The sequence below is a fragment of the Ochotona curzoniae genome, unplaced genomic scaffold, assembly GCF_017591425.1.
Source record: "Ochotona curzoniae isolate NIBS_2020 unplaced genomic scaffold, NIBS_Ocur_1.0 scaffold_4683, whole genome shotgun sequence".
NCBI lineage: Eukaryota > Metazoa > Chordata > Mammalia > Lagomorpha > Ochotonidae > Ochotona > Ochotona curzoniae.
Genome location: NW_024467121.1, coordinates 22,806,932 through 22,822,753, shown reverse-complemented (window position 1 = coordinate 22,822,753; position 15,822 = coordinate 22,806,932). Strand labels below are relative to the sequence as shown.

Sequence of the window (15,822 nt, the reverse complement as noted above, 5' to 3'; positions counted from 1 at the left end):
TTTTTTTGTTTTTAAGCTAAAATACTACTTTTTTTCATTTTTTGTTTTTTAATAATCTTACTTAGTTGCTTAGGGTACAAAGGGTCAAGGGCTACAGGAAAGAAGGTAAAACCATCATTTCCACACTAATGTCATCATTTTTTCCCTGTACCTAGGGTCAGGGGAGAAACAAAGGGAAAAGCCCCACCCAGCCTCCCGCCCATCCCAAGTCCCTAACGTGGAGCATGCTCCGAGGGTCCTACTCCAGTGGTTTTGATAGTTCAACAGTTCTGAATTGCTGTCAATCTCACCATTCCAAACCCGATGAAATCTCTTTAGAATCCACTGGCTGACATAGTCTCTTAATGTTGGGGTTCTGAGATCAGCAGTTCAGTTGAAGGGATTTCCAAAGAAACTTCTTCTGAGATGATCCCAGACCTGATTCTTCTGTGTGCTTGCCAGTTCAGGGTTCGGCACAGTCCATCACCCCAATTAGCTTATGCACATGCTGGTGGTTGCAATTGCTGGATCAATTCTGTTTCCAGCCCTGTCTTCCGTGTGAATCAATGGGTGTTATAGTCCAGCTCAATCCTGCCCACTTCATACTCGTCCTCATGCAAACCAGTGGGAGCTGCAGCCTAGCTGGGGCAACTCCCCATAACCCCCACCAGGCCTGCCCCCTACCCTGATTCCCATGCTTGCCAGAATGTACCAACTTGTTCAGTCTGTTCCACATCCCATTTAGCTCTTGTACATGTCAATGAGCATTGAAGCCTAGTCCAACCCAACCTGCCCTATTATCCAGCCCACACATATACTGGTGGGTGCCTTTCTGTCTAGCCATCCCTGCCTCTGTCCTGGTTTTCTCTACAGTGGGAGTGGTAACCCAAGAGGGTTATCTCCCTACTAGGCCATTCTCCACTCCCAGATTGTGCATTCTCCAGGTGGTTCTGGAGTTTAATTTGACAGAATAAGCTCCCAGTACCAGCCTGTGCGAGCTGATGCTGCAGCAAAGCCCAGCCAACCCTCACCCACTCTGATTTTTGCTTGCATCAGTCGGAACAGTCAGCCCAACCTGGCCCTTCCCTGATCTAACTCACATGAGGCCTACAGCTGTTGTAGCCCTGCTTGGTCTGATCTACCTCCACCCAACTCATGCTTTCCAGTCCAGCAGGGGAGCCCACATCCCCCCTGCCGGCTCTGCTCCTCTTCCCCGGTTCTCAGGTGTGCTGTTTGGGCACTGCAACCACATCTGGTATGACTCACTCCACCTTGGCTTTCTGTAATGTGCACTGGTTTGTGTCGCGACCGAACCCGGCCTGACCCACACTCTATTCTGGTGCTCTGATTCACCAGCGGTTGATGTGAACAGGTTCAGCCTGGTCTACCCCCTAACTATGCCAAATATATGCTGGGGGGGTTCTTCCTCTGGCCTGGTCTGGGTTGCTCCCTATCGCACACACAACTTTTAGTGGCACAAAATAAGAAGTATTTTTTAAAAAGATTTATTTTATTTTTATTGGAAAGGCGGATATACAGAGAGGAGAGACAGAGAGGAAGATCTTCCGTCTGATGGTTCACGCCCCAAGTGAGCGCAACGGGCCGATACTATGCCGATCTGAAGCCAGGAGCCTCTTCCGGGTCTCCCACATGGGTGCAGGGTCCCAAAGCTTTGGGCCGTCCTCGACTGCTTTCCCAGGCCACAAGCAGGGAGCTGGAAGGGAAGAGGGGCCACCGGTATTAGAACCGGCGCCCATATGGGATCCCGGGCATGCAAAGCGAGGACCTTAACCACTGCGCCACCGCGCCGGGCCCAATAAGAAGTATTTTAAGAAGTAACAATGGGAGCCCAGTGCAGTGGTTCATATGGATCCAATATGGGCAACAGTTCATGTCCAGGTTGCTTCACTTCCCATCCAGCTCCCTGCTCATAGCCGGAGAAAACAGCAGAGGATGGCCTTAGGACCCTGCATCCATGTGGAAGCTCCTGGCTCCTGGCTTCAGATCGGCTCAGCTCTGACCATTGCAGCCATTTGGGAAGTGAGACAGCAGAAAGAAGTCTTTCTGTCTCTCCTCTGTCTGTAAATCTGCCTTTCCAATAAAGATAGACACATCTTGAAGAAGAAGAAGAGAAAGAACAGGAAGAAGAGGAAAAAGAAGAAGGAGGAGGAGTAACAAGGGGGCCAGTGTAATGCCATGGCAAACTAATCTTCCACCTGCTAGCATCCTATGGGGCATCAATTCAAGTTCTGGCTCCTTGTTTCCCATCCAATTCCTTGTTTATGGCCTGGGAAAGCAGCAGAGGATGGCTCAAGTTCTTGGATTCATGCACCCATGTAGGAGACCTTGAAGAAACTCCTGGCTCCTAGCTTTGGATCAGCTCAGCTCCAACCACTCTGTCCCTCTCTCTTTGTAACTCTGACTTCCCATGTAAAATAAGTAAATCCTTCAAAAAATAAATAAACAAACAAACATGGAGCCATCTCCAGGCACAGAAGCAATAAGAGAAGAAAGAGTCATGGGTTCTAGCCTATTCTTGGAGTGTTTGTCTGCGATACAGACCTTAGTCTTGGAAACTGGCCTTTTTTTTCCCCCAAATTTCGTTTATCTTTAAATGGCCGCAATAGCCAGAGCTGATCTGATCCAAAGCCAGAAGCTTCTTCTAGTTCTCCCATGTGGGTTCAGGGTCCCAAGGCCTTGGGTCATCTTCCACTGCTTTCAGGCCTCAGACAGAGAGCTGGATACGAAGTGGAGTAGTCAGAACACGAACTAGCACCAATATGTGATCCTGGCATGTGCAAAGCGAGGATTCTAACCACTAGGCCACTATGCAGGACCTGGAAGCTGGTCTTACAGCTTCCATGGGACCAGAAAATCCAGGCTACATGAAGTCCTCTCTGTTTAGAAATCTCCAATTAATAGAATCTCTGATTAGATGGATTAGATTGCTCACGAGAGACAGGAATCAGATGATCAACCATAATGTTCAAATAGGGAAATGAAGAAAGGTTGGCAGAGAACTGTTGGTAAGGAAAGGAGACCAAGGGCCTAGAGGTTTCTGGGGTCCTATCTCAAAGGCCAATGTTTGAGTGAAGGGAAAAATTGCCCGAAGATACTGACAGCATATTTCAAACTATCAAATGCTAGGAAGAAAAGAAGCAAGTCCCAGGAGTACAAACCAGCTGGGAATATACATTGTCGCAGCTGGATCATATTCCCAGCATGCAAAGGATAAAGTAGGTGGTGGAGGTATACATTCCTGATTTGGTTGATTTGCCAGCTATAAGGGGCTCCTGGAAGACTTGCTTATTGAGGATTGGTTAACCCTGAGTGATCCCTGCTAGGTTGGAAAAGCTCCAGATGTTAAAACATCAGGGTAAAGAAAGAAAAATACATAGTTAACACAGTGCTCTATGCACAAGGATTATCTACAATGGATTTGAAGGTCAACAGAGTGGTGTCTCTGATTACAAAACTAGAACTGCCAGAGCAGAGAAATTATAAATTGTAGGGAAACTGGTTGCCAACTAGAAATATTTCTAAACTTCTCAAATCGAATGATTATCATATTTATGAACCCCAATGAAAATAAATCACATTAATGTAGCCAAGTCTTGTTATCATATATAAAACCAGATATTATGGTTGATGCAATTTATCCCAACAGCCACTAGATGACACTATAGCTTATTGCTCATAACACTTCAACTCACTTGAATTATTCAGGCCTTTTTTAAAGTAAAACATGGCTTTACAGCTAGCTCTTAATAATTCAAAACTCTGATGTCTTCAGAATATGCAAATATACTGCTGCTTCTAATCCTACATTTATAATTAGAACTTTGCTAACGTCTAACCCAAATTTCTAGAAGAGTATCCGTGTGTGACTGCATATGCCCACATGACTTCCTGGGGAAAGACGGTCCAGAGCTCCTCTGAGGGCTCTACAATTCTCTTTGGTCTTCCTTCCCCACCAAGAACAAGGTCAAGCACCAACAGCTGGTCCCTAGTTAAGCATACCTGTTTGAATTTTGCCTTTCTGAGTTCCTCTCTAAATGACTTCAAAACCAATGAAAAAGGCTTCCCAGATGCTACATTCGGAATAGCTTACAAGATACTGCGTTTGGAACCTTAGGATTTTTCAGCCCAGCTAGTAAGAATGGAACAATAACCGATTTTTAAAACCAGGATTGGGTGGCTACAAGTCATAGCAGATCTAGGAAACCAGATGCAACAACTGCAGAGGGAAGCAGAGAGATCTGGGCATTGAATGCTGCCAAGGATTACCTTTCTTTACAAGTGGACACAGAGCCAAGAAGCAAGAAATCATATCAGGAAGTAGGGCAACAATCGCAAGAGTCAGCAACCTGGAGGCAAGCAGCTGAGAGCAAGGTCCTAAGCAGTACTTGCACCAAAGGGATACTAGGGATAAGTTCATTCAGAAAAATAAGCACTAATAGGGGTCAATGTGGTGACTCAATGGACTAGTCCTCCACCTTCTAGTTCCAGCATCCCATATAGATTCCAGTTTGTGTCCCACTTGCGCCACTGCCCATCCAGCTAATGGCCTAGGAAAGCAGTAGAGGGCAGCCCAGAGCCTTTAGACCCAGATGGGAGACCTGAGAAGAAGCTCCTGGCTTTGGATCAGCTCAGCTCTGGCCATGGTGCCATTGGAGAGTGAGCTAGCAGATGGAAGATGTTTATCTCTCTGTCTTTCCTTCTCTGTAAGTCTGCCTTGCAAAGAAAAATGTATTTTTTTAAATGAGCAAAAATAATGGAGAAGGAAGATAGTGACCATTTATATAACCATAAATTGTAGTATGCGAAAGTGTGACTTGACCAACGGAATTTTAGTGTTGGTCTCGGGCTCTTATTTTCATGCCACAGTAGGACAAAAACAATAAGAAGTGCTACATCTCAAACTCAATGAGTCCCCTCAATGAGGCTTCTGCATCCAGTTCCAACATGGAGGTAGGTTTTCCTGTCCACACTGGTGGCCCCTGACAACAGCTGCTTCCCAGCCCCACCCCAGCTCTGACCCACACTGTGGATCCCTTGAGGCCAGGCGTACCTTCCAGTTGGTTTCTCCTGGGACATGAGCTGCACCAGTTTACTTCACAGGAATTCTGTAGTTTCACTCCCTGTTGCATAAGAGGCAAACCATGATACCTGTTGATGAAATGATGCCAGGAGATCCTTTACTCTTCCGTCCTGCATCATACCCTTTATCTTTTTCCCTGCTACCCCATGACAGCCCAGGCTCAGCTACCGTCACCTTAACAATACATGATCCCTGTCAAAGTGAAAAGAACTCGGGGTTCCAACTGTCAAAAAAAAAAAAAACTGAAAATCTTCTACTTCATTAATATTTAAGGCTTTTTAAAAAAAATTTGACAGCTGAATGAAATAATCAGTCAAAATAAAAGGTACATAGTAGGTACATTATTTTACAGATAAGAAAATTAAGGTTTTAAGAGTTTTAAGTAGGGCCTGGCATAGTGGCCTAGTAGCTAAAGTCCTCACCTTGCACACACTGGGATCCCATATGGACGCTGGTTCTAATCCCAGCAGCCCTGCTTCCCATCCAGCTCCCTGTGTGTGGCATGGGAAAGCAGTCGAGGACGGCCCAAAGCCTTGGTACCCTTCACCCACGTGGGAGACCTAGAGAAGGTGCCTGGCTACTGGCTTCACATGGCGCAGCACTGGCCGTTGTGGTCACTTGGGGAGTGAGTCATTGGATGGAAGATCTTCCTCTCTGTCTCTCCTCCTCTCTGTATATCTGACTTTGTAATAAAAATAAATAAATCTTTAAAAAAAAAAAAAGCTTTGAGTAACTTCTCCAGGGTCATAAGGCTACTAAAGTGAAAAAGACAGGGTTTATTTATTTATTTTTTTTAAGATTTATTTTTATTATTTTTTCATTGGAAAGGCGGATATACAGAGAGGAGAGACAGAGAGGAAGATCTTCCGTCCGATGATTCACTCCCCAAGTGAGCGCAACAGGCCGATACTATGCCGATCCGAAGCCAGGAGCCTCTTCCGGGTCTCCCACGTGGGTGCAGGTTCCCAAGGCTTTGGGCCGTCCTCGACTGCTTTCCCAGGCCACAGGCAGGGAGCTGGAAGGGAAGCGGGGCTGCCGGGATTAGAACAGGCGCCCATATGGGATCCCGGGCGTGCAAGGCGAGGACCTTTAACCACTTGCGCCACCGCGCTGGGCCCAAAAGACAGGGTTTAAACTTAAGCCCATTTTAACTGAAAACTGGAATGCTCAACTCCTTTTATTTATCGCTGTTTTTATGTTCTCTGTGTCTTTCAGATTCAATGAAAATGGTTTCATTGAAAACATTGTGGTAAATTTCATAATATGGGAGATACATGGCAGGGATGACTACAGCTTTGCTAACACAATGAAGCAGGTATGGTATCTTGCAATTTAATTAGAATTTAGCATGCAAATAGGCCTTTTTTATACAGGTCTTTCTATTTTTTAAAGATGTAGTATTTATTGAAAATCAGAGTAACAGTAAGAGAAAGAATAATTGAATTTCTATATGTTGATCATTCCTCAAATGGCTGCAATGACCGTTTCCTGTTTCTAAGCTTTCCTTGTTATTCTCTATCTATTCTAGGGATTTTTTGTTTGTTTATTTGTTAGTTTGTTTTGGGGGGTTCTGGAGCGATCCTGATGGTCATTACGAGAGATGGTGGGGACCCAAAGTCGGAACCAGGCAAGAACCAGAGAAAGCTCCTCCCTCTAGTCCCGAAGGAAGTTTACTGTTCTGTTTCTGCAGACCGCTCAGTGCTCCTGGTTGTCGGTCCGATGACCTTGGATCCTGCAAGGCAGGGTATGGGCTTCTTCCATCCCATGTGGGAGAACCAAATGGAGGTGGGTGACCTCAGAGTTCTCGGCCTCCGAAGGCACTCCAATTCCCCGTGGTCTCCTTGGCGGTTGGGATGTAGTCCTCGGAGCTCGTACTGATAGTCCTTGGTGAGGACCTAGAAGTCTTCAGGGTTGGGATACAAGCCTCCTCCTGATCAGAACCTTCTTGAAGAAAATGATGCTATTGTATGACCTATGAGTCAGTGAAGAGTTTAATATGAGAAAAAGAACTGTTTTGAAGAAATGAAAATAAAAACAAAAACATAAAAATCCATGTGATATAGCTTCCACTGATCTTTGTTGGTGAGATGTGCCTCCTGTAGGCAATAGACAGATGGATTTTGTTCTTTGATATAGTCTACTCATCTATGACTGATGAGTTTAAGCCATTCACACCCAGGGTTAATATGGATAGGTGGTAATTCAGTCCTGTCATCTCAGCAATGGGGTGTTCATGGTTTCGTTTAGTCATTTGCTATCATTTCACTGGGATGTTCTCCATGTTTGCCTTTGATTTTGGTAGGTGCTATTCCTTTTCTCTGTCAAGAGGACATCTTTAAGTACTATTTGTAGCGCAGCTTTGGAAGAGGCAAAAGCTCAAATTCTTTGAGTTTTTCTTTATTATTTCACTTTCAAAGACAACGGAAAGCTTTGCTGAGTATGTTATTCTGGGCCAACGGTTTGGTTTGGTTTGGTTTCCTTTTAGAATCTGCAGTATGTTGCTCCATTCTCTTTTGGCCTGTGGAGTTTCCTGTAAAAGGTCTCCTGTGAATCTGATTGCCATTCCTCTATATGTCAACTGATTTCTTCATATACACATTTTTTTAAAGATTTATTTATTTATTGGAAAGTCAGATATACAGAGAGGAGGAGAGACAGAGAGGAATATCTTCCATCCGATGATTCACTCCCCAAGTAAGCACAATGGCTGATGCTATGCCGATCCGAAGCCAGGATTCAGGAACTTCTTCCGGGTATCCCACAGGGGTGCAGGGTCCCAAAGCTTTGGGCTGTCCTCGACTGCTTTCCCAGGCCACAGGCAGGGAGCTGCTGGGATTAGAACTGGCACCCATATGGGATCTCGGGCGTGCAAGGCGAGGAACTTAACCACTGCACCACCGCGCCGGGCCCCAAAATAAATAAATTTTAAACAAAGCAAATGTTTTTAAAAGGTCTCTGAAAATAAGGTGGGTATAAAAACTTAAAATATTTATACTCCACTCTTGAAATACTAAATTTTTCAAAAAATGTAAAACCTTCAATGGCATTTAAATGTATTAAACACTTAGGAATGAACGAATACAAACACTGACACATCCATATATGTGCAACCTTTTGACAGAGTGGCTGTCTCAACGAAGCCCAGACCTGGAAGTCCATGACCACTCTAAACAACCACCTCCCTTTGGAGGAAGCCTGGGGTCCTGAGGTAAGAAAATTGGTGTCTCAGATCATGAACTTGGCATTCCAATATTAACACAGACTTTATTTCAATCTGTTTTGGTACATTAAGTACTATTTTTCCTGTATGTCACTTCAAAAAAAAATGCTTCATTTCTGTTTGATCGTCAATAGATTCTGTGTTATCTTTCATTTTTCACTGCTGAAAATTGGTGTTTGCAGATTATTAAGTATCTGATAAAAACAGTATTGTGGAAGTGTCTTTTAGAAAACTGTCTAGCTTTTATAGTTTATTTCCTCACCTGAAAATCAATCAAGAAAGACTTCTCTGGTCACCCTGTTAAAGGACTTAACCATCACTACATCACAGCCCATATCCTCTTTCCCTGTTTTTTTTTATATCATCAACACTTGGAACTGCTTGACACAGTAGGTAATCCATTTGTTTTCAGCTTATTTACTGTCCGGCTATCCAGCTGGAATGAAGCTCCACGAGGGAAGCTAACTGGTTGTGTTCACTGCCATACCTTCATTGTCTACCCCACTGTTGGTGCTCAATATGTATTTGTAGAACAAATTAATGAATCATAGATTATACATCTATTATAAAGTGGACTATTTGACCACTTAAAATCATAATGAATTAAAAGTGTTGATGGAAACAGCTAAATCAAAACTCACCCTACTGAGTTTTTGTTGAAGGGGTTTGAGAAAACGGTAAATCACAGTCTATACCCATAACCCTTGGACAGGGCAGTGAGGTGTTCTAAGATCCTGCCCACATAGCCTCCAACACGTTAGTGAGCCCGCTGGATCGTTAAAAAGGATGGATCATGCCTCAATCCATATGACTTAGTGTGGTGGCATGCAGACTTTAGCATCGATCAGAATCACCTGGAGAGCTAGTTAAACTAAATTGTTGGATGCCACTGCAGAGTTTCAGATTCAGCAGATCAGGGGTGGGTGTGCCAACACGGGCATTTCTAACGAGTTCCCAGATAATGCTGATACAGCCAATCTGGAGACTACCTCTGGGAAACCACTAAAACAGCGGATAACTATCTAGAAAGACTTTGAAGTGTCCAGCCATATCAAAAAGTTCAATTCTACTTGTATGAGCAACAAAGTTCACCACTGAAAAAGTGAATCCACTGTGGGGTCTGAATATTACGGAAAGCAGGTCCCTGAGAAAGACAAATTATATCGTGGTGAATAAAGCTGCTCTTTTTACTGAGCAATGTTGCTGAATATGAACTCAGCTCAGCAGTCCAGGGTGCTTTCTTCCTGACTCATAAACATGAAGTGAAACAGAGCCTTCCAGTTCCTGGAGCTGTACCGCTCACTCCACTCACTGTGCATTCCTCCTATTCCTACTCAAATGGATGAAACTTCTGTAAAAGATTCTGAAAGCAGTGCCAGGATCTGAGTTCTCAGAGCAAAAAACTGAAGCACTCATTGGCAAGAGTGATATTTTCACAGGATCTTCCTAGTTGGAGATTCAGTCAGAAGATTATGGACCTGGCATGGCTGGCTACAGACGTGGAATTCTTGTGCAGGATGGAATTGAGTGTCTGGACTCGACTGAAAATGCCATCCTGGGAAGTCTTTTACTAGAAACAAAGTAAATTCATGAGGCTAAAAGAGGGTTCCCTTCCCCACCCCAGGAACTAGATCACATCATCAAATTGGCTTCTAAATGAAACACAGAGGGCGAAAGACGATCATTGTGGGGCAGGGGGTGGTCCTATAGTATGAAAGGACATAGGAGGATGTGGCACAAACAGCGCAGCAAAGGTGAATAGACAGAAATACCGAGTCGGAAACCAGAAACAACATAAGCACTCCCTTACATCCATATACAGTGAATACGCGTAAAGACACAAGGTGAGTAAGTCCTGGTGGCACGACCTTGTTGAGATACTAGATGTCCAGCTCCTGCACGTAGTTAGTGTATGCCACATATTTTTTTTTCTTTTAAGCTCCTGGTTCCATGTATTAACTAAATTGGTAGAACAAGAAGTTCCTGAGTTCAGAGCCAACTCAGTAGAACCTTCCACCAAAAAATAATAATCATAATAATAATTATGTAAGATAATTGTATTTCCAAATTAGGATCCATCAAAAGATTATGAGCTTTTTACTTGGTTTTCATTCCTCTACATCCAAAATGTTGTTTTGTAAGTATTGCTTCAGATTATACAGGTAGGAAGACAAAGATAAAAAATGGTAAACGATGTATATTAAAACAACTGTTTTATAGTTTATCCAAATATCATAAATGCACTTTGTTAAGTTTGGCAAAATTAACAGTTTCAGGAACAGCATTTATGGGTAAAATATAATTATAAAATGATTCACCTACATATAAAAAACCTGCTAAGAAGAGAAATACATATATTTTCACTATGAATCTTCAGAAACAAAAAGACCTTCACAAGCAATACTTCAATTCCTTATTTAACCGAAATTGGTATAAATGAAGACAAAGCGAGAGAGCTGTAGAAAAAAGGTATATCTAAAAGATGACGTAGCTAAATAAAATAGTTAAATTATGTATTCCTGCTTACCTCCAATATTCTTAAGGTAGAATGCTTTATCTGCAACACCATTGTACTGACAAACATTAAAATACAGGGAGAGTGTAAAGGCAAAGACAAAAACTGAATGTCACTCGGGTAAATCCAGTGTTATTACTAGGTTCAAAGACTACAGAAAGGACACAGCTCCCGTGACACTATGTTACAGGGAGGTGAGCAACGTGATCCAGGAAAAAGGGAAGTGCAAACTTCTAGATCTCCACAGATTTATCAAGTGTATAGTGACAGATGACACTCACTCTAAGTGGGCCAGGATCGGATCACGCCTTGACACAGCAGGTCACATGCCATAAAACTGAAGGCTGGAAGGGTTTGCACCTGGGCTGATCTGCTATTATAGCTATGTCTGTGCAAGTCTATAGATTCACATTCTAATCTGTTCCCTCTACTTTCCAGTTTCTCTGCCTCCCCTGGGAATAACTAATACATATGTATCTTCTGAGGTGCCTCTTTTAGGCTGGTGCTCCTAAGCCTGTTTTTGTTGCTGTTATTTTAACAAACCAAGGATATACTGACCTGTAGGCAGTATCCCTTCAAAATTCCTCCCTGGATGATTAGGCTGTGCTGTTGGTGTGTGTACTGGGCAGTCTGTCTCAGGGGAAGCCCTCAGGCCAGCACAGACTGTGCTCTCAGAGCCTAAGCAGCTCACAACAACCCAGGCTTCAGGCAAGTTGCTGCCCTGCTTTCTTAAAGTGGTCCCGGGTTTGGTGTGGTGGCATCTGCATCTATGGCACCGGCATCCCACAAGTGTGCTAGTTCAACTCTAAGCTGTTCCACTCCCATCCAGTTCCTGCTTATGGCCTAGAAAAGCAACAAAGGCTGCCCCAAGTTCTTGGGTTCCTGTATCCACATGGAAGCCACGAAGGAAGCTCCTGGTTCCTGGCTTCAGGCCATTATGGCCATTTTAGGAGTGAACCAGTGGTTGGAAGAGCTCTCTCTATCCTTCTCTATATATAACTCTACCTTGCTAATAAAAAAATTAACAAGTCTTAAGAAGAAGAAGAAGAAGAGGAGGAAGAAGAAGAAGGGGAAGAAGAGTAACAAGGACAGAAACCGGTACCTATATGAGATGCTGGTATTGCAGGAGGTGACTTTACTCACTACAACACAACAGAGATGGCCATCAGATAAAGCGAGACCATCAGACCGAGTGGTGTGACAACAGCAGTGCATATAACAGTTGGATTCTTTACAACAAGTCTAACAAAAGCCAGAGGATACATAATAAATTATTTTTTTTTAATCCAAAGATGTGTAGACACTTCTGCTCAATGCAATCTTCTTATGCACAACCCAGTTCTGTCCTTCTTGAGTCTTATCCTGTTATACAGATATCCTTTGCACTTTTGCCAGAGCTCTCTCACAGTGGAGCTGAACAGATAGATGTGTGCCCCCTCACTGGTTAATACTGACTTCATTTGCACTTCCCCTCAATAGGATCATTAACATGAGGAGGAGATCCATTGCCAAGTCAGTAGTAGAGCAGCTGGGCCTCCCGTCCATGTAGGCTGCTTTTTGTTCAGTTTACATACAGGAGTAGTCATTTTCATGGCTTATGGCTCTCTGAATTCAATGATTTCACATTAAAATGCTCAATGACTCAAGGGCTAAATCCTCACCTTACAAGAGCTGGGATCAGATATGAGTGCTGGTTCATGTCCCAGCTATTCTGCTTCCCATTCAGCTATCTGCTTAATGGCTGTGAAAGCAGTCAAGGATGATCCAAAGCCTTGGGACTCTTCATCCACGTGGGAGATCCGGAAGAGGCTTCTGACTGCAGTCTTCAGATTAGCTCAGCTCTGGCTATTGCAGCCACTTGGGAAGTGAACCAGTGGATGGAAGATCTTTCCTCTCTGACTCTCTTTCTCCCCATAAATCTAATCTGCCTTTCCAATAAGAATAAATAAATCTTTTTAAAAAATGCATTATGGGGCCCGGCGCAGTGGCCTAGTGGCTAAAGTCCTCGTATTGAACGCACCAGGATCCTATATGGGTGCCGGTTCTAATCCCAGCAGCTACACTTCCCATCCAGCTCCCTGCTTGTGGCCTGGGGAAGCAGCCGAGGATGGCCCAAAGCCTTGTGACCCTGCACCCGTGTGGGATACCAGGAAGAAGTTCCTGGATCCTGGCCGTTACACTCACTTGGGGAGTGAATCATCGGACGGAAGATCTTCCTCTCTGTCTCTCCTCCTCTCTGTATATCTGACTTTCCAATAAATAAATCTTTTTTTAAAAGGCATTCTGAATTGGAAGACACTTTGTGCTTTTTTTTATTCCAAATAATTTTCCTTCAGCCTATCTAGGATGATACCATTCTAAACTATTCTTTTTTTTTTTTTAAGATTTGTTTGTTTTTATTGGAAAGGCAGATGTTCAGAGAGAAGGAGACACAGAGAGGAAGATCTTCTGTCCAATGATTCACTCCCCAAGTGACTGCGACTGCCAGAGCTGAGCCACTCCAAAGCCAGAAGCTCAGAGCCTCTTCAGGGTCTCCCATGTGGGTGCAGGGTCCCAAGGCTTTGGGCCATCCTTGACTGCTTTCCCAGGCCACAAGCAGGGAGCTGGAAGGGAAGCGGGACCACCGGATTTAGAACTGGCGCCCATATGGGATCCCAGCACGTGTAAGGCAAGGACTCTAGCCCCTAGGTTACCATGCCAGGCCCTAAAGAATTCTAAGGTTAAGATTATCTCTAAACTTTACCCCACTGTAACATCCCTCATTTTTAGTTCAAATTCTTGGGACAGAACTTTGATAGAACTAAGATGATGAGCTTCCCTACCCCCAACACCAGCTGTATCCTGGAATAAGGAGAGAAAGAACTTGTGCATGCCCATTTTGAACATGAAAAGTGTGAGCTTGGAATTATTCTCCCACTCTGATGACATCGAAAAAGAAGCAGGGTTCTAATGAGAATATTAATGACTTTGAGCGCGGGGAGGCAGGGGGAAGGCAAATAGCTACAAACACTGCTCTCAGGGAGAGTTAATGCTGAAATTCTCATTTAATTACAACTATTAAGTTGGCTACGGACCTTGACAATAATTTCATCTAGAAGACATTAAGAATAATTGACAGAGCCAGCATTGTGATGTAGCAAGTTAATCCACCCCCTATGACACCAGCATCCCATACAGGCATTGATTCTATCCTGGCTGTTCCACTTCCAGTCCAACTCCCTTCCTTCTGGGAGAGAATAGAAGATGGTTCAAGTGCTTGGACCCTGTGCTGCTAGGCCACCCAGTGAGACAACTTCCTGGCATTGACCTGACACAGCCCCAACCATTGCAGTCATTAGGGAGCAAGCCAGCAGATGGAAGATATCTCTCTCTCTCTCTGAAACTTTTCCTTCTAAATAAAAAATAATTATATGTTTTTTAAAAGAATGATTGATCATTGGAGCAGAAGGAACAGTAAGTCCATATCCTCACACTTTGTGATACCTAAGGAACATAGGCAGATCTCTCAGGGTTGTAGCTCACACTTGAATAAAGCAGTTTTTCAAAAAATTTAAAGAAAACTCTTTAGTCAATATAAAGGTCTCCAGAGAAACTAGGGCATGGTTGCTTAGCATACCAGTGGCCTTGAACAAGTGAGGAATGGATCAGCAAAGGCAGGTTTCTGAGTAAATGGATAGAGCTAATCCAACATGCCCATGAGCAAACTTCAGAAAGTTCCTGGTAAATCTGTATTACCAAAAACTACATGCATAGATTTCAAAACTTTTATTGCACCAAGATGATCTCTTTTCTAACTTATAAAAATGTGTTATTTTTTTTTTTTTTTGGTGTCTCTCTCTCTCTCCCTCCTCTTTCGAGACGCACCCCACCTCCCGGTTTTCTCTCCGGAGGTGCTTCCCCCTCCCTCCCTTCCCTGCTCACCTGGTCCTTTCACAAATATACTTTTCTGTTTGCAACAGAAAAAAAAAAAGAAGAAGAAGAAAGAAAAAAATGTTTTATTTTATTTTTGTTTTTATTTTAAAGATTTATTCATTTTTATTAGAAAGTCAGATATAAAGAGAGGAGGAGAGACAGAGAGGAAGATCTTCCGTTGTCTGGTTCACTCCCCCTGTGGCTACAATGGCCAGAGTTGACCCAATCTGAAGCCAGGAGCAAAGAGCCTTCCCCGCAGCTGCATGGGCCACAAGCAGTGAGCTGGAAGGGAAGCAGGGCTGCCGGGACATGAACAAGCACCCATATGGATCCTGGCGCATGCAATGCGAGGATTTAACCACTAGGTTACTGCGCCGGGCTCTTATTTTATCTTTAAACATGTATTTATTTCTATTGGAAAGACATTACAGAGAGAAGGAGATTCAAAGGTCTTCTGGTTCACTGCCCAAATGGCCACAATGGCCAGACTTGAGCTGATCCAAAGCAAGGAATTTCTTTTGGGTCTCCCATATGGGTGGGTGCAGGATCCCAAGGAGTTGAGCCATCCTTCACTGCTTTCCCAGGCCTTTAGCAGGGAGCTGGGTTGGAAATAGAGCAGCTGGAATTCAAAACTTATGCCCATGTGGGATGCCAGTGCTATAGGAGGAGACTTCTTGTGCTATGCCATAATGCCACCCCTTCCCCTACTGTTCTATTATCTGAGGTCATTCAGCTAGGGTCCTTAGCAGCTGCAAGTACAGAGAATAGAATTGGTTCTCAAATGTTAAAGAAGAAGAAACCTTTAACAATGTTTCAAATTAAGACTCAACATTAATTCAACAAATAAATATTGACCACTTTCTGTTTGCCAGAATAGGATACATCAGTAAGCTACCTCCTACAGGTCTTCATTAGCACCATCTAATCCTGACATTTTTGTTCCTTTGGTTGCCATGGGGACACTTGTTTTTGAGACTGTGCAAGAGCTTGATTGATCCCAAGATGTATTGACTGGAAAGTTTTTCGTGGAAGAACAGTATGTTGACATAGGTAGGAAAAAAATACTATTATTATAGTCCTTTTTATCTTGTTATA

General features: G+C 43.5%; 1 protein-coding gene across 1 annotated transcript in view; it reads left to right on the top strand.

Annotated features, from left to right (window-relative positions):
- Positions 1 to 15,822, top strand: part of CATSPERE (catsper channel auxiliary subunit epsilon) — a 106,928-nt gene that overhangs the window by 79,878 nt on the left and 11,228 nt on the right. Inside the window, exons 18-19 of the mRNA XM_040967967.1 lie at positions 6,296 to 6,395; positions 8,202 to 8,288. Of these exons, the coding sequence (XP_040823901.1) occupies positions 6,296 to 6,395; positions 8,202 to 8,288 (187 nt within the window). The remainder of the gene's footprint in view (positions 1 to 6,295; positions 6,396 to 8,201; positions 8,289 to 15,822) is intronic.